A 17,956-nucleotide genomic window follows, 5' to 3' on the forward strand; every position below is an offset into this window, starting at 1 on the left:
GAGTCATGCCCAACAGTCTCCCCGTAAGGATGAATGTCGTCGGCGTAGGCCGATCACTGTGGGGAAGTCACGCACTGTGGGGAAGTCTGGGACCCGCCTCCCCGCATGCACCGATCGGTTGTTGTTGTGAGCACATCGATTCGCTCGGAAGTCTACCCAGTTCTTTGGCGAGCATGGCATGATGCCGATAGGACTGCGGAGATGGAGACGACACGGCATTCTGCAGTCGAAATAGCACCAGGAAAGACCAATTGCTGGCTCCTGTCGTCGAATGAGGTTGGAAGTTTTTGATCTAGCTCTATACTTAGATACCTTCAGGGTCCGAGATTCTGTTTGGAGCAAAAAGGTGCCCTTCTGAGATATCAAAGGCCAGCTGCGTTCCGTGTGAGACTCGTTGTCATAATACTGGAAATTGTAAAGAGCCCGTTGCGCTACGATCAGGCCCTTTACATCTAGACACGCTTATCTGCTCCTACCCAATCATTTTGTATCTCGTTGAACGAAGACAGTTGACTCCTAATTGCTCTAAGTTGTTCTCCCTTCCTGCAAACACCCTTCAAGCAACCCACCACTGTTGTAGATTGGTCGAACGGTTCTACTTTTTCTCTGTATCCAGGAATCGCCAGCCAGAGCAGCCTTATGCACATTCTTTAGAGAGCTTCGAATGTGTTTTTCGCAGAACGTCGCTGTCTTGCCCTCTCGACTGCCCTGGTCTTGTATCACCGGGCCCTGCTGTCTTGTCGGCCCTGCCCCTGTCCGTGGATATATTGTTTGCAAGAGTCGTGTAGGTCCATTTGTGTTGTGCGCGCGTTTTGACTATGCCCTGAGTGTGATGTGGGACAAGTATCATGGATGAGCATTCGTTCGTAGGGCCCTGTAAGGAGCTGGTCCTGTGTGGCAGCGCGCCCTATCTCTCGGCCGTCAGTTGCGAATCCTAGGACCGTGAGGATGTACAGGGGGTTCTAGCTATGCCTCGAGTCAATAATCGTGAGTCTTTTCGTTGTACTTCCGCCCAGGAAAGCTGAACGCGAGAGACATCAGCGGCGACATGAAGCCTGCGTCTCCCTTCCAGTGTCCCCCACTGCACGCTGTTCCCTGCAGTTTGCTAGACGGAAGCCGCAGCTGGAGCTGTTTGCTTCCCATCTGTTTGGGAAATGAAGATGCTTGAGGATGCGCGTCGGAGTGGTGCGTGGTGTTGAGGGGTGTTAGGGGTGGATAGAGGCGCCGTCCGCGCAAGTTTCGTCCTCGTTGCCACCTACAATGCTACAGTAAAAGGCTCTAACGGTCATACCACCTCCAGATACTCGCCTGGCACCAGAATAGGATCCATTTCGATCCCTGCGGTGGCGGTGTGATGCTTCGGAGGCGTGCAGGAGGGGTTAGCGGGGGAGCTGAAAGGTCAGCCCTAGAACTTTACCTGCGGCTCTGTCTGTCAGAGCTCCTCCATCATCACAACATCCTCCTCACCAGAGCTGACTACCCCCTCAGCCGCAGTTCCGCTCACTTAAAGCTGCTCTTCTCTTCCTCAATTCCGCCGTCCAGCGTTCTGTTCTCTCCCAGCTCCTCTTGAGATCCCTTCGCGATGTCTGCCACCGATCAAGCTATCCTGGAGACTTCCGCCAAGTTCCCGCCAGCTGCAGGCACCAAGTACGAGTATGGCACGGCAGGAGTAAGTTCCCTCGCATTCTTCCTCATTGGAAGGGTACTGACATATGGTCTGCACAGTTCCGCATGAAATCGTAGGTTCCCGTACCGCGACGGCCCGCGTCAGCCTCAAATCGCGCAACAGCAAGACTGACTCTTCTAGCGAGCTCCTCGACTCTGTCGTCTTCAGATGTGGCCTTATTGCCGCTTTGCGGTCGCAATCCCTGGGCGGACAGACAATTGGACTCATGATTACTGCGTCTCACAATCCCCCGGCGGACAATGGAGTGAAGCTAGTCGAGCCATCCGTAAGTCATGCCATGGACATCTAGCACACACATGCTGACCATAATTACAGGGCGCTATGCTGAAAGTAAGAAGAGCCCTCATAGGCTCCCCCACCTGTCCCTACGCCCTATTCTCCTGTCCAATTCGAAGTAGACTTGCACTATTACCAGCGCCAAGCTGACATCGAACAGAATGAGTGGGAAGCATACTGCACGACTCTTGCCAACGCAGACAGCGACGAAACTATGTTGGAGGAATACAAGAAGCTCCAGGCGAAGCTTAAAATCGACTCTGCCATTCTTGCTCGCGTGGTATTCGCCCGTGATACCCGCGCCTCAGGCTCCCGCCTCGTCGGATGCCTCGTTGCCTCTCTCAAGGCCATTGGAGCTGAATATACCGACTGCAAGATCTTGACGACCCCCCAGCTGCACTACATGGTCCGCAGCATCAACACTGAAGGGACCGCGGAAGCCTATGGCGAGCCCTCGGAGCAAGGATACTACAAGAAGTTCTCAGACGCCTTCAAGCGTGCTCTTGGAAACAAGAAACCAATTGGAGGATTGACAGTGGACTGTGCCAATGGTGTTGGAGGTCCGAAGTTGAAGGAGCTGATCAAATATCTTCCAAAGGGAGCGTTGGACATCACTGTCGTGAACGACAACGTGCACCAGCCGGACAGCCTGAACGTTGAGGTATGAAATTGACGGAAAAGAAAATACCCCTACCTTTAGGATGCTTTTACTGATTCAAACCGACCGTAGTGCGGAGCGGACTATGTCAAGACCAGCCAGCGTGCTCCCCCATCTTCCAAGGTTGGACCTAGCGACAGATGCTGCTCCCTGGATGGAGATGCCGACCGCGTCGTCTACTACTTCAAGCAAGCCAACAGTGCCTTTGCTCTTCTGGATGGCGACCGTATTGCCACTCTCGCCGCCTCCTTCATCGGCGATCTCGTCCGCCAGAGCGGCCTCGCAGCCATCCCAGAGCCCCTCAAGATCGGCGTCGTGCAGACCGCCTACGCCAACGGCGCCAGCACGCACTACATCAAAAACGACCTGAAGCTCAACATCACCTGCACTGCCACGGGCGTGAAGCACCTCCACCACGCCGCCGAGTCCTACGACATCGGCGTCTACTTCGAGGCCAACGGCCACGGCACCGTCATCTTCTCAGAGCACGCCCTGCAAACCATCGCCGCCCACGAGGTCAGATCCCCCGGCCAGCAGTTCCACCTCGAGACCCTCCGCGCCGTCATCGACCTCATCAACCAGGCCGTCGGCGACGCCCTGTCGGACGCCCTGCTCGTCGAGGTCATCCTCGCGCACAAGGAGTGGACCCCCACCGAGTGGCTCGCCACCTACAACGACCTCCCGAACCGCCTGCTGAAGGTGCAAGTCGCCAGGCGCGGTGACTACACAACTGCGGATGCGGAGCGCAAGCTCGTCACGCCGAGTGGCATGCAGGCGCGCATCGACGACGCGGTGCTCAAGACGCGCCAGGGCCGGGCGTTTGCGCGGCCCTCGGGCACTGAGGATGTGGTGAGGGTGTACGCCGAGGCGGCGACGAGGGCGGAGGCGGACGATCTGGCGACGAAAGTGGCGGCGATTGTGAAGGGGTAAGTGGGAGAAGAAGGGGCTTATGGGGCTTTTTGAGCCTTTTATGACTAGGATGATGTGCATTTTGGGAGTTTTTAAGGTTAAGGGGCCCCTGGGGCTACGGTAGGGGATGAAAAAGTGTTTTTTTGTTACTTTTGGTGCTTTTAGTGCTTTTTGTGAGTGATGGCTGTGACTTCCTGTAGTCGCTGAATTAGGGGTAGTGGGTTGAGGTGCTGTGGGTGTGGGTGGGGGTTTGGGGCACCCCTGGCTGTATGAGAGAAATGGAGAGAGGGGATGTCAAGTTCTGGAGGGTGGGTTTCGGGACGGCGGTTTATGGATGTGGATGGGGGTGTTGAGACGCCTCTGAGCTATTGATAAGTTGGTGGCATTGATGTTCTATTCACTGCATTCCAGATTGGAGGGGTGGAGGAGTTCTGGATGCGCATGTGTTGGTGTTTGTAAGGTACCCCTGGCCGGATGAAAGAACGCTTATCTAGGGCGTAAAGTTCTGCAGCGTGGGTTTTAGACGGAGGATATCGGGATGCTAAAAAGTAGGCGTTTGTAATGCTTCATTCTCATCACTTCAAATCGGAGGGGTGGAGGGTATTAACCTGCACACGAGCTTATGCTCTTGAGGTCCCTCTAATCCTATGAAAGAATAGTTACATAGGATGTCAAGTTCAAGAGCATGGATTTCAGGCCGTGGGCAGGAGGATGCCTCTGAACTGTTGTTTTTCATGTTCTATTCACTACGCTTCAATTTGGGAGGGAGGGGGGGCGGTTCGGGTCGAACATGCTGCACATATGCTGAAATGTCTGAAGCATGTCTAGCTATACGATGGGAAAGCGAGGTGGCATGTCAAGTTCGAGAGCGTAGATTTCAGACTGTGAGTAGAAGGATGCCAACAAACCGTTGTTTTCGATGTGCTATTCACTACGCTTCAATTCAGGGAGTCGGTTTGAGCATGCTGCACATATGCTAAAATGTCTGAAGCATGTCTGGACCTACGAAATGAAAGCGAAGTCGGATGTCAAGTTTTAGAGCACGAATTCTAGAGTATAGGTAGGAGGATGCGGCTAAGCGGTCGTTTTAGATGTTTTATTCACGGCACTTCCAATCTAGGGGTCGGTCTGAGCATGTTGCACACATCTGAGCCATCTCTAGCCATACGATAGGGAGAAGAAGTAGGATGTAAGGTTCCGCAGCGTGGATTCCAGCTCATGGATTTGAAGATGTCGATAAGCCGCCATTTTCGATTTTCAATTCACTACACTCTAGATTAGGGGTCCGGTACTGGCAAGCTGAACGCATGCTAGCACATCTGAAGCATGTCTGGCCCTATGACAGGAAATCTAGCTAAGGTGTCACGTTCCAGAGCGTATAAATCAAGCCGTATGATGTAATCTATTGATTTAATTTCTTTGCTACAATGTCGCTAATAATTATAGGTCGTATACCATGTGCCATGCATCAAAATTGTATACAAGTACTCCATCCCAATGCCCATATCCCAGTCATTCTGTACCCGTTTTCCCGTGTATCCGGCCGTTACCAAATTCCCATCCCATAAAGCCATCCGTTCATAACAAAAAAAGCCCAATCTTAAATTGGTATAAGAATCAGAGTCGTGTCGTCTTAATGCTCGCTCGCAAAACGTGCTAATCAAGTTCAAATTCAAATTTCCAATCGCCAATCGCATGAAGCATCTTCAGTCATTCCTCAGGCCGGAATCTGCGTATGGTTGTACGCCGCCGCCGTCGGATTCAGCGTCGGGAACGCGCCTGTCGTAACGAACTTTGTGGGTGTCTCCGAAAGCGTCGAAGAGGGGGGAGGGTAGAGTGTCTCCCAAACACCGCTGCCGACGTAGTGTTCTAGCCGCGGGCCTTCTACCGTCGAGGTGGGTGAGGCAGAGCTCGCGGCCTGAGTGACCACGTTCAAGGAGGTGCGGATGGGGTATCTGGTGTGCCACAGTCCGTTGTCGTAGTATGAGGTGGCGGCTTCAGAGGCCTCGACTGTAACGGTCACCACTGAAGGTCCTGCGGCTGTGGTTGAGGACATCGATTCGCAGGGCGTCACGGAGGTAGAAGAGGTATTGAGGAGGACCCAAGATGTCGACGAAGCGGTCGGGTTCGCTTCTGAGTAGGGTGGTAGCGTGAAGGGCTTACCCCACGTGGATGTCGAAGAGCTCTTCGACTTGGTGGAGGTGGTAGACGGGGTGGCTTCTGAGTAGGGCGATAGCGTGAAGGGCTTTCCCCATGTGGATGAAGAGCTCTTCAACTTTGTGGAGGTGGTAGACGGTGTGGCGTCGGAGTATGGAGGGAGAGTGAAGGGTTTTCCCCATGTCGAGGTCGAGCTGGACTTGGTGGGTATGCAGGAGGTCGATGCGACGACTGTTGGGGTTGGGGCCGGTTCTGATTCCACCACTGTCTGAATAACAGTCACGACGGGAGTCGCAGATCCGCCGTCGACGTTCACGATCGAGTAGTTTTTTGCGCGTCGAGGCGCATTCTGTCGCGGTGCGGTGTCGAGAGGAAGGGCAGATGTAAGGTGAAGTAAGGATAGTAGGGCGAGAGCGGCTTGTGAAGTGAAGCGCATGTTGACAGAATCGTCAAGGAGGCCAGGAGGATTGATCAGGATTTGAAGAAGCAGAATGCGCAGTGCGAATGGATAGAGGTGGAGGCGTGGAGGCTCGATTCTGGAGGGGGGGATTGTGGATGTCGGGAAATGGTTGTCTTGTGGTGAGACAGAGAAGGAAGGCCTTCCCTGGGGGGTTTGATATACGAAGTTCCATGATGGCGGGGCGCAAAATGCGATGGCTGGCAGTAAAGTTGAGATGAAAACATGAGGCTGGAGATGGGTCCCAGCCACCGCCAAGCCTCGGCTCGCGTGGGGACCCGCCACATTTCTGCGGGAGATCGACACGGATCCCTGTCGTGTCCACGAGTACTTTTATTTTATCAACCCCACACTCCACCTACGCTTCCCACTTGACTGGCAAAAAAGAGATGAACGTCCGGCGCTAAGGAGCGAACTTGGATCTTATACTCCTCGCTGTGATGACAGCCTCGAGTTCGTGCTCGCCGATCACACCGCACCGGATTGAAGCCCTGGCAGAGTTATTAGGTTGATAAAAATAGGAGTACAAAGGCAGGACGTCTGATAATCCATTTTCCTTCCCGATCGCCAGCAATTCGTGTTGAAACACGCTTGATCAGGCGCTCTGGAACTGTGCAAAAGGGTCAGAAATCGGATTGTGTCCATGCTGATCGAATCTGATGAAGGTAAACATCGTGTCGATGTCGACAATAGCCTAGTGCGAAATGAAATAGAATCCAAGTACCATTTCTACCACGGAACATCTACATCTTCTTTCCAATACCATAGTTCACAGCTAGGAAACCCGACCTGATCACTTCAACTCAGTAACGTGCCCCCTAATCCCCTCCCTCTCCTCCTCCGTAAAACTCATTCCAAACCACTCCCTCAGCGCCTTCACCCTCTCAGCCTCCGTCTCACACCTCTTCACCACCCTCGTCTTCCTATCCGTATTCACCTTCACATCCCCACCGACCAACATCACCTTACCATACACGCCCCCCTTCCCCTTCCCCTCCGCCCTCAACTCCGCCCTCATCTCCTCATCTCCCTCTCGCGCCATCAAGAACTTTACCACCAACGCGGTATACGTCTGGAAACTCCTCTTACTCGTACTCGTAAAGTGATTCATAATCTCGAAATCGCCATGCAAGAACTCCAGCTCCGTGAACGCGTAGAACGAGTTCCAGGGCGCGGTGGGTGCGTTGCGGTACTGGTAAATCCAGTACTTGCTAGCGACCGCGTCGTGGGTTTGCTGGGCCAGCGGCTCGTGGACGAAGCGGAGCTCTTGGGTGCCGATGTTGGACGTGACGATTCCTGGGAGCAGGGGCAGGGGTTTTGTGGGGCCGTCGCCGCCGAAGGCGACGTCGAGGACATGTTTGGTGGAGTCGGGGAGGGTTACGATGTTGACGATGTGCGTCCTGGGGTGTGTTAGTGGTGGATTGGAGGGACTTGATGGATTTGGCAGTTGTCGAGGATAGAAGTTCGAATTTTGGTGGATTGCGGAGGGATTTGTTGTGCAGTAAAGATATCACCAGTTGATCCAGCAGTCACTCACCATCCTATGTAATCACCCTTCGGTATTCCGTTTTCTCGGTACCGTATCCTCACGCCCGCCGTGTACGCATCGAATCCCAGTGCCCTCAGGATGTGATTGAAGAAGATGGCTGCTTCCATGCAGTAGCCCCCGCGTCCGCGCTTGTCGGTCACTATTTTCTTGAACGTGACCTGTGGATCTATGGAAATCTCCTTTGTGACTGAGTAATGTAACGAGAGATTCTCGTATGGAATGGCAGCAATCTGATGGGCGTGGAGAGTGGTAAGGAAATCAAAGCTGAGGGGAGGTCTAGATGGAGACGAAGGATGATAGTGAGAGGGAAGGCCAATGTAATCTAGGTATTGGGTGATCTGCTCTGGGGAGTAGGCTGAAGGTGCCATGGTGAGTAGAGTCGCGATTACACGAATTGATTTGTTCTTGAAAAAGAGAAAAAAAGGGAATGGTACGCAGGGAGTGAGAGAATGTATTTGAGGTTGTATATAGGATTTAAGGCTGTCCAATGGGGTCGTGACTCATGCCGCTTTTCTCCAGCGGAGATCGGGCCTTCGGCGGGGATCGGAATTGGAATGGACCTGCCGCAATCGGTAATCCCAGTTATCACGCCTTCGAGTGTGCAAACTTTGGTACGGTATTGGAGAGATTTGAGTGGGTTAAGGGTGCGACGATATGCAGGTACCGATACGTTGTACCACCGTCCCACGAATAGTGAGGACGAGACGCCGCTTCGGACTTTCTTCAATTCCTGAGCTAACATACTCAACTCTTATCGGCATAGAAAATCTCTGGGGTAAATCTTTGAGATAAGAACGTAAATAAATATAGTTAAATGTCATAAGACTTTGGAACAATCTCCTGCTAAGGGCATCTTGGCATTGTCCATTTCATCGTCGAGTGCGAGATCCTTATCCGACACTCCACAATCCTCTTTCAGCGACGTGTTTAATCTAACCTTTCAAGGCCAAATTCATTTGTTGTACGCGGGCAGCTCAACAGGAGCCTGATGCTGTGAGTCTGCCAGCTCCACGGGGGCCGCGTTGTGGGGGTGGTCCATGTATCCGTATACGTGTTTATCGTTCATCGCGGGAGCCGGAGCGTACTGAGTAGTGCCGGATAGCTCTGCTGCTTTTGTGCCAGCTGCGTTGTTGCGCTGACGTCTCCAGAGGAAGAATGCGGCGATGGCGGCGATGCCTACAAGAGCTATAACACCGATAGCAATGCCTGCCTTCGCGCCTCCGGACAGCCCACCACCGTTCGAGGGGCTAGGAGTTCCAATGCTGGTGTTGGTTGGGAAACCTGTCTTTGCGGCTCCGGTGGCGGCTCCGGTGGAGGCTCCGGTTGAGGCTCCAGTTGAAGCAGCACTTCCCGTTGCAGACGCAGCAGCTTGGCCTATCGTATTGGATTCGAAGTTAGTAACGGCCACAGGTTTGAAGTTTTCGATGGCTTTAAGACTTAGGCTTACCTGACTTGGTAACGGTGATAACTGCGGTTGAAGCTGATTTTCGAGCCGCTGATGCTGCCGCCGCCACTGACGCCGACGATGAAGCTGCGACATCGGCCGCCTTCCTTATGATGAAACCCCGCGATGGACACTCATCCTCCGTGATGTTGAAAGGGGAGTTTTGGCTTGCGACGGTGGGCTTCAGGCGGTAGACAAATTTTCCTCCATTGGCATCAATGTCGTCGTCCGATAGTGTGATGTTCCAAGCCCATGAACCTCCTGATTCTGAGTTCGCGCTTGCTGTGAAGAAAGGGCGATTAGCACAGTCCTAGAAAGAGGGGCGCAGTCGTTGCAATTGACTTGTTCTTTGAAAAGATTGAAACTTACGAGTCAAGCAATGGGTGTAGTCGTTATTGTTGTACGAGGTTATCCATACTGAGATATCTCCATTACTATCGAGTAGTTGTTGGCCTGTCAATGTGGGCTGGTAGGTGGCTGGCAGCGAAAGAGATTAGTGGAATGCCTTGGCCTCATGCGATTGCAACCTACAGTTCGCAAGCCAAACAATATTCACGACGGTGCCTTGGACCACATCGTTGATAGAGTTGAAATCTGCGACAGCGGGCTCCGGCACTGAAAAAGCGTACTGCGCGACCACCGATCGCAAAGATCCAATGGCTAGCAACGATTGAAATATGGTGGACCGCATGTTGGAGGAATAGCACGGAGACGCAGGATGAGGACGAAGGAAGCCAAACCACGACCATGCATGTACCAGGCCATCGTATATAAGGAATGTGAGCACTTACAAAGGGCAGCCGCTGATACCGGGTTTATCCAAGCCGAGCCCCCTTGGCTTGGCGTGATTTGGGGGCCTTAAACGCATACTAACATGGTAGAGGACTAGTTCAGTCGGAAAAAAGAAGCTCTGTTGACGATCTTGGCGTCTGTATGGCTGCAACGTGGTGGCTATGCGGCACCAGTCAGTGCTCAGGGCGATATTCGGGGCGAGTGCAGGGCTATCCTCCGGCGGACCCTTGGACCCTACCGTAAGCATGGCCATCGTTCGTCCGGCGTGAAGACGGGGCCTTTGCTTTGATCGCGCGGAGGCATGGGGAGATGTTGTGTTGTTACGCCTTGCACCAATAAGGCTGAAGCAAATGCACCCCTGCCAAACGGTCCCCTCCAGCTTTCGACAAGGCATAACGTGCGCGAAGCAAAGCAGTCTTCTCTCGTCCAGGCAAAACGCGAAGGCGGCTCCGTCTTCAGACCTCCAACATCAGGGTCGGGTAGCGAGGGAACTCGGACACTGGGAAATTAATAATGTAAGAGGGCTCTGACGGGATCGTTTTAGGACGCGACGAAGATCCTGATAATTAAAGGGAATCGAAATAGGATAAAGGCTGCTCTGTACCCTGACATCCAAAGCAATCCGAAACGTGCAATTCACAACGCCAAAATCAAGTGCGACCTCTTCCTAAACTTGGAGGGCATCCGCGCAGAGGGGACCTTGGTTTCGACTAGGGACGCCCGCGACCTTTATCGTTTTGGCAGCGTACCCAGGGAGGTTCGCGAGAACTGAGGATCGGTTCCGACAGCCTCGTTCCCTCGCAGATTGAGCAGGTGCACGGTGTAATGGCGAAGAAGCGCAGACATTGGCATAGCGCTTATATTATATCAGACAGCCCGTCACAGGACCAAAAATCACCCTATGCTGTTGAGTGGATTAGATCACGAGGATGTCTTTGGAGATGGTGACCGAGTCAAGGGCGGGGTTCAGAGAAAGAGGCGAATTTTGAACGAACTGACACGTGACTTTCACAAGCTACCGCAAGCTGTCTCTCAGTTTCTACCTGTTGCTCATAGACGTCGAAGAGAAGAAGCTATCGCATTTCTTTGTCTCGGTTTGTGTTCTGCTGTTCGTCGCGGAAGGCCCAGTTGGCGAGGAATCAAGCCCTCCCAATGCCTCGAGACCCTGACCTCCTCTCAACGACACCTCCGTTCCCGAGGTCTAGCTACGTACAGTGGCAATTAGACACGATGCCGTCGACTACACCCTACTCACCCCATCATGACAACTCACAGATCTGGTGTCTGGCCACCGCAGAGGAACCACGTATAAAGCTGTGCTGTTTGTGCTCACCGCCGCTATCTGCACACTGCATCTCATGCACCTCGCCGACGTCGCTGTATTCTAGACCACAACGCCATTCTGTACATCTACACAGTTGCTTTCCCACACTTTCAATTTCCTCGCCTTCGAGCAAGTATTCCAAACCTATTATACTCTAAGAAAGATACTATCATCGTATACTCTGTTTCAAAAGCCGCTTTGGCGAGGATTTCGCAAACATGTGCATCGCTATCATAACCACGGAGCACCCCGACTACCCCTTCATTCTCCTAAACAACCGCGATGTAAGCATCCACCACCACATTCTCACTAGGCCTCTGCCTCCTTTGATACCTTGCCATCATTTTGCCGTCTTCTTTCCCCGCCCCTCTAGAACCTCTTCATCCTCCCCCACCTCCCAACATCACCTCCCAGCACACGCCCACCCCAACTCACGAGACCCCTTATAAAATCACTCCACAACCTCAAAGACATCCTTCAAAACCCCCATACTCACGCCCCAACCTACAGGAATACCTCCACCGCCCGACCGCCCCCTCCACCTTCTGGCCGCCGCCCCACGCCCACGTCCTCGGCGGCTACGACCTGCACCGCGCCGAGCACGGCACCTGGCTGGGCGTCACGCGTCAAGGCCGCATCGCGTGCCTGACCAACTACCGCGAGGCCGACCCCGCCGCGCTGATCCAGGGCGTGCGGTCGCGCGGCGCCATCGTCAACCTGTTCCTCCGGCAAGATCCACAGTCGCACGAGACCACCGCCGAGTTCGCCGCGCGGTTGGTCGCGGAGGATGGAGTGCGTGGGGTCGGCGGCTTTAGTTTGCTATTTGGGAATGTGCGGGACGTGGTCAAGGGCGTGGTGGAGGGAGGAGGGGAGGGGGGGAAGAAGAAGGGCGGGTTGGCGATTATCTCGAATCGGACGCCGGATGTGGAGGGCTTGATTTGGGTGGCGGGGGCCCCGCATGAGACGACGGCGCTGAGTAATTCATTTTATGGGGATGCGTCGTGGCCGAAGGTTGTCAAGGGGGAGGAGGCGGTACGCGTTGCTGTCAAGGAGAGTGTGGAGAGAGGAGATAGCAAGGAGGAGTTGTTGGAGCGGTTGTTTGGGCTGCTGAGCGTGGATACGCTTCCGCGGCAAAGGAATGGGGAGGAGTGGGATGTTTACTTGAATCAGCTGAGGCATAGCATCTTTGTGCCGCCGATTGGGGGGGTCGAGTTGGATGGGGTGCCGTCGGATAGGATTGCGGCGGCGGTGGATCATGAGGCTGTGGACGCGACGTCGGGGATCTATGGGACGCAAAAGCAGTCGCTGATCTTGGTGGACAAAAAGGGAATGTTGACATTTGTGGAGAGAACGTTGTTCGATGGGATCGGGAAGCCGGTGGAGGGCGGGAAGGTGGATCGGGTGTTTGAGTTCCAGGTTGAGGGATGGTAATAAAAAGTGCAAATAGATGAGATAACTCAGTCACATAGTGTAGACTACTTCTCTACTTATATTAACAATATTTACAGAATTGACCGCTTAGAAGAAAAATTATACGACGCAGAGAGCCCGCTGCGTCTACCTATCGTAGCCACTTCTTGTACCAGGATTAGTAGGGCGTATTTCAGGCTTAGAGTAAACGGTTTGTGTTATGAAGTCTGAATCACGAAGTTCGAATAACTGCTTTGGCAGGCCTGACACCGAGTCGGGCCACCTCAGGCGGTATTGGCACAGTGAAAGAAAATTGTCGTCTAGTAAACATAGCGGCCTAGAACTAGCTGTACATTTCTAGAGTGTCCGCTCATAAGAACCGTAGCCCATCATGTATAATAACCCGCTGACGCTACTACCCAACCAAAACTCAATGCCATGACCGAGAGGAACGCTCAGGCGTATCCAGCCAGCAAAATTTGCGCAAACGCCGTGTAATGCAATATCGTTTCTCATACACCTATGGGGTGGCTCTTCCCCTGGTTCTCCCACCCGCTGCTTTGCCTTTTCCATCGTCGGTCCAATCCAAGACCTTCCGCTGCCGCATGTTCTGCGCCATCCGCCAACGGACGTACAGCAACACCGCATCTTTGATTCCCACAAAAAGACAGCCGCCCACGATGCTCCTTCCCCATTTTGTTTGTAATAATCCCATAGCCTTGTTGCCGTTAGGTGTAGTCCAGGAATGCGGGAGCGCGAACCGCAATACTTCGCCTACTCGTGCGGCAATAGACGGGAACAGCAATGCGCCAATAACCGTGTCTGCGAGCGCAGTCGGGCTGATGCCCGTGCGTCTAAGGCGACGTCGGGGCTGTGCCACCGGAATCTGAGGCGCTGGCGCCGCGTCGCCGTCTTGTGGTGGTGCATTTAGAGGAGGCGCAGGACCACGAGCGATAGGCACCGGAGGGTTCTCGTCTGCAAGGTTGTTGTCTGCAGCACCGCCGGCATTCCAGTCTGCGAAGACGTCGAAGTCAATATCGACGTCCAAAACCACCCCTTGATCCCCCCAACCCTCTTCAACAACAATATCCCCAACGTCGGCGTTGTCTGGGTCTAGGGGCTCAGGCGGGGTGTCGCCAGTATGGGGAGATATTTCCCTGAGCCAGCGTTGTTCATGGGGAGCCCAGACTCGTTCGTAGTAGGCGTTGTAGGCTCCACGGATGTATGGGAGAAGGGAAATGGTAAGGGCAGCGGAGGGAGGCCAGTTGCCATTGTTCAGCCCTTCGATAGGGGAAGAAGTGTTGGCAAAGAAAATGATGGGGATTACGGGGAGGATGCTATCGGCCCAGGAGGTCCGAGATGCGATTAGCACTGTGGGAATGACGGGAAGGCCAACGGCTAGTCGCCAGTGGTCGCGCAGGTGATTGAGGATGCGTAGAGGGACAGACTCCTCGTGGAGATCTGGGGTATCATAAAGCGTATGGAGTATGCGGAAGCCGTCCTGGACGCCAAAGATCTCATTGACGGCGTGTACTCCGAACATGCGAGCTGTTTGGTAGCCGGCCGAGCCCAAGATGAAGACCACGCTGGGGACGAGCATCAAATGGCCCATGTGCTCGAGGGTTTTATACGCATCAACTATGCGACTCCGCGGTCGGGCAACCTGGATCTCTGTCTTGCACTGAGGACATAATATCTTGCTGCTTCGCTTCTCGTTCTCTACGTCGTTTATCCATGCCAGGAGACACTTCTCATGCGCTACGAGAACGCATGGACACGGGCTCCGCCATTCCGAGGACATAGCATCATCCTCGGTCTCGTCGTTGAAACATATCCAGCATTTGCGAGGTTCGTCATTCGATTTGGCTTGCGAGGTCGCCACTGGTGGAGCTGGCTTCTGTTGGAGCTCGGTGGCGTCTATTTCGCGATGGCTTTGGCGGCGATTTAGGAGGAGGGTCTGGGAGTCTTCTGAGGTGGTGGAGAGGGCCTCGCTGTCGGTACGAGGCAGCGGCTGGTGACTGTCGGCTGAGGATGATGCCTCGTCGGCGCGGGGAGAGGAGCGCCTCTGGGAGGCTGGGCGAGGCGGTAGAGAGGCCATGGGCCCTGAAAAGAGGTGACAAACTATGGAGGTTCTATAATTGCACTCGTGTGGAGATGAGGGCTATGGGGATAGTGGATGTAGTTGCAAGCAGAGTAGTGATGTGAAATGGAAAGGCCGTCTCGTGGTGTTGAACGTCACTGGGCTCAACTCCGCCGAGGCTCCTCCGATAACCTTTCACCAGCCACAGCCAATATCACACAACAATGAAATCTCGATGTTGGATCAGAAAGACCACGACAAGGTCAAAACCGTCACATTAACACAGCTTGGCTAACTCACATCCACAGTAATGGCGGAAGACGTGCGGAGATCGGGGCGAGCCCGGCAGCCCAACAAGAAATACACGGTTGACCCCTTCGAAGGTCTAGAAAAAGCTTTATATGCATCGAGTGACTCTGGCTCTAGCAGCACGTCGGCGCCTCCACGCGAAGAATCGGAGGATGACGTCGAATTTGTGGTGCTAGACGATGCTCCCGAGGAAGAAGAGGACGATGAGGAGCTTCACGGCGACGTTGTTCCCTCGTCTGACTCTGAGCAAGAGGGCTTCGATGAGCCGGGCAACGACGAGGTTGCTCTAGACGACCTGGAGCCTGGCCCGCTTACTGGGACTGATATTGAGCGACTCGGACGGCATCGTGTTCCAAGCCGACGCGCTGTCATAGGCTTGCGATTGCGTAACCTCAAGGGCGTTGCATTCCGCACCGAAGTTCAATCTGGGACGCATACTCGGGGAGTTAACGAATTCAAAACCAAGAGCGCGAAAGAGCAAAGAGTTTTGTACATGTTCGGCCCCACTAAGGAGGACATTGAGCCTGTTCTGAAGACTAGAGATAAGTGGCTCTGGAATCCAACTTTACCCTCACGCACAACTGGTGACGATGGAATCGGTGGCATGGGGCCAAGTTTCTATGTTTCAAAAGGGGTCAAAGAGAAGGAAAAGAACCAGACACGAAACTGGTACTTTGGAAAGGGAGGAAAGGATGCTTTCGCCTCTGGACAGCAAAGCGAGCTCTTGAGCAGTGGGGATGCTCAGATATATATGCCGAAAACAGAGGGCAACTTTCACAACTTCGTCGCAGGACCCGCGCATAAGCAAAAGCTATTTACGCTCAAGACAGGGGAGAGCGTGAGAATATCAGAGCCATTCGAAGATGACAGAAGCGGGTTCATCCTCAACCTCGGTGCCAAAATCCTGGATCTTCAATGGGCGCCAATCGTCCAGGGATCTACCCATTACCTCGCCATAATTGTAAAAAAAGAGAATCCATCCATCAAGAAGGGTTCAAACTTCAAGTCGCCTGCATACGCTCCCCAGCTACCGTTTCCTGCCTCCATCCAGATATGGGCCTTCAAAGCTCTGGAAGATGGCACTATGGACTCGCAGTCTCCGCCCTATCTCGAAGTAGCCATTTGTACAGATTGGGCCAATATCAAGGAGCTGAAATGGTGTCCAGTTACCATGTCAGATTCCAACGAATCCGACGACCATACGACGATGCACCTAGGCCTCCTCGCCGCCATCTTCGGCGACGGCAAACTACGCGTCCTCGATATCACCTATCCAAAATCAACATCCCCAACCTACCTCCACATCACCCACTCCGCCTTCGAGTCCTGCCCCGCAGACACAGTTTTCACATGTCTAACTTGGGTCTCTTCCCGCACTATCGCTGCCGGCACCGCCATCGGCACCGTTGCCGTCTACACTCTCGACTCCACCACCCTATCTACCTCTGATCCGCGCGCAGACGCAGTCCCCTGGTTCTACCAACCTATGCAAGACTCCTACATACTCGCCATCGCCTCTGCCTACCCCTCCCGCCCCTCCTACCTCAGCACCCTCTGCTCAGACGGGCACATGCGCCTCATCGACCTGCGTAGTCCCTCAATGGACACTACGGGGGCCTCCCGCCAGCGCGTCTTCTGCCGCCCGCTGCTATGGCACGAGCATAGCCAGTCTTTCGTCGCTACGGACGAAAACTTCTACGTGCGTTTACATGGACTGCGCCGCTTTTACATGCACACCCTCGTCCTCCGCTGCCCATCATTCGTGACTTGCGCAGCGGTGGGTACCGCGCATCCGATCCTCATGACTGGTAGCGCAGGTGGCGAAGTCACGACGAACAACCCTCTCCGACGAGCTCTCGACGTGAAATGTGAGAGCTGGCAGCAGGTGTGGTTCCAATATGAGTACAGACGGCCGATAAAGCCACCCGGCATCAACGGCAACGCAGCCGGCTCATCCGCTCCTCCACTCACCCCTCAAGACGCGGCTTCCCAACCCCTCTCCCGCTTCATAACCGGCCACGAACCTACCCAGCAACTCTTGCAGCGGCCCAATGGGCACGCCTATCCCGCCTCAGCTTCAGATCCAAACTCGCCCTTGAATCCTAAAGATGTTAACATTGGTTCAGATGGGGGACCGCTGGCGCCGACTATCTATGAGGAGGAGCAGGCGGTTACGGCGTTGGCGTGGAATCCGAATATTAGAGTCGGTGGGTGGGCGGCGGCGGGGTTGGGGAGTGGCCTGGTGAGGGTGGAGGATTTGTGTGTGCAGACTCTCTGAGTTCGAAGGGGGAGAGCATGTCGGTTTGATGGGCAGGCTGCCGGGTTTGGTCATCTCTGGCGGTGGTGGATGGGTGGAAATAAGCTCGGATTGGCGGTGTCTTTTTAGCGAGCGAGCGAGCTATAGTCCCCGACACAAGGATGAAGGGCTGGAGAAAATAGCGCTAGAAGATTGACGTCTACTAAGCTTGAGTTCTCGATTACTAATAGCAGTTAATATCACGCTCTCCGCCAGTGCTCAACCCGTTCTCTTTGAAGCACGTGGCATGCTCGTGACAGGGCCCGCATACCGAGTATCTCCAGGTATATAAGCCCCTCGCCCTTCCACCGGATGAAGGAAACAAGGTGGGCGACTTTGGCAATTGCAAAAACTTGCAAGTGACTTGCAACATGTGATTGACACGTCGCAGCATCGCATTAAATGCTCTGGGACGGGCTGGAGATCAAAAACTCCCAGTCGCACTGCGTATGGTGTGGAGGAGCGAGAGTTTGAACATCAAAGAAGAGGGGCGGGAGTACGATGGAGGCAGATGAATCCGATAACGAGAATTAACATAGTCCGTTGATGAACATCGCCGTTCGTCGACGATCTTGTCAAGAATGCCCTCTTCGATTTACTGCTCCCCT

General features: G+C 53.9%; 7 protein-coding genes across 7 annotated transcripts; 3 read left to right on the top strand and 4 right to left on the bottom strand.

Moving 5' to 3' along the window:
- The first annotated feature begins 1,447 nt into the window (after positions 1-1,447).
- Positions 1,448-3,773, top strand: BDZ99DRAFT_237794 (Phosphoacetylglucosamine mutase). Its single transcript, XM_033713580.1, has 6 exons — positions 1,448-1,669; positions 1,726-1,739; positions 1,808-1,952; positions 2,003-2,017; positions 2,124-2,624; positions 2,694-3,773. The coding sequence occupies exons 1-6, from the start codon at positions 1,583-1,585 to the stop codon at positions 3,549-3,551; spliced, it is 1,620 nt and encodes a 539-aa protein (XP_033581412.1). The 5' UTR covers positions 1,448-1,582; the 3' UTR covers positions 3,552-3,773.
- Positions 3,774-4,983: 1,210 nt separating this feature from the next.
- BDZ99DRAFT_460099 (uncharacterized protein) lies at positions 4,984-6,289 on the bottom strand. The gene has a single exon (XM_033719315.1). It carries the CDS (start codon positions 6,121-6,123, stop codon positions 5,248-5,250), a length of 876 nt encoding a protein of 291 aa, XP_033581413.1. The 5' UTR covers positions 6,124-6,289; the 3' UTR covers positions 4,984-5,247.
- A 495-nt stretch (positions 6,290-6,784) lies between these two features.
- Positions 6,785-8,196, bottom strand: BDZ99DRAFT_237823 (arylamine N-acetyltransferase 1). Its single transcript, XM_033713581.1, has 2 exons — positions 7,682-8,196; positions 6,785-7,544 (listed from the first exon to the last, which is right to left on the bottom strand). Exons 1-2 carry the CDS (start codon positions 8,059-8,061, stop codon positions 6,938-6,940), a joined length of 987 nt encoding a protein of 328 aa, XP_033581414.1. The 5' UTR covers positions 8,062-8,196; the 3' UTR covers positions 6,785-6,937.
- Positions 8,197-8,645: 449 nt separating this feature from the next.
- On the bottom strand, positions 8,646-9,828 carry BDZ99DRAFT_517041 (uncharacterized protein; the record flags this gene model as incomplete). Its single annotated transcript, XM_033725129.1, has 4 exons — positions 8,646-9,067; positions 9,141-9,419; positions 9,507-9,614; positions 9,669-9,828. 4 exons carry the CDS (start codon positions 9,826-9,828, stop codon positions 8,646-8,648), a joined length of 969 nt encoding a protein of 322 aa, XP_033581415.1.
- Positions 9,829-11,029: 1,201 nt separating this feature from the next.
- Positions 11,030-12,775, top strand: BDZ99DRAFT_460102 (DUF833-domain-containing protein). The gene is made up of 2 exons (XM_033719316.1): positions 11,030-11,537; positions 11,764-12,775. Exons 1-2 carry the CDS (start codon positions 11,472-11,474, stop codon positions 12,682-12,684), a joined length of 987 nt encoding a protein of 328 aa, XP_033581416.1. The 5' UTR covers positions 11,030-11,471; the 3' UTR covers positions 12,685-12,775.
- A 453-nt stretch (positions 12,776-13,228) lies between these two features.
- BDZ99DRAFT_371980 (uncharacterized protein) lies at positions 13,229-14,761 on the bottom strand (the record flags this gene model as incomplete). Its single annotated transcript, XM_033714832.1, has 1 exon — positions 13,229-14,761. A coding segment is annotated over one exon (1,533 nt), but the record flags the coding sequence as incomplete, so codon positions are not given.
- A 292-nt stretch (positions 14,762-15,053) lies between these two features.
- On the top strand, positions 15,054-17,330 carry BDZ99DRAFT_379595 (uncharacterized protein; the record flags this gene model as incomplete). Its single annotated transcript, XM_033715156.1, has 1 exon — positions 15,054-17,330. The coding sequence occupies one exon, from the start codon at positions 15,054-15,056 to the stop codon at positions 17,328-17,330; it is 2,277 nt and encodes a 758-aa protein (XP_033581418.1).
- Positions 17,331-17,956: the final 626 nt, after the last annotated feature.

This window comes from Mytilinidion resinicola (assembly GCF_010093595.1).
Source record: "Mytilinidion resinicola strain CBS 304.34 unplaced genomic scaffold BDZ99scaffold_4, whole genome shotgun sequence".
Lineage (NCBI taxonomy): Eukaryota > Fungi > Ascomycota > Dothideomycetes > Mytilinidiales > Mytilinidiaceae > Mytilinidion > Mytilinidion resinicola.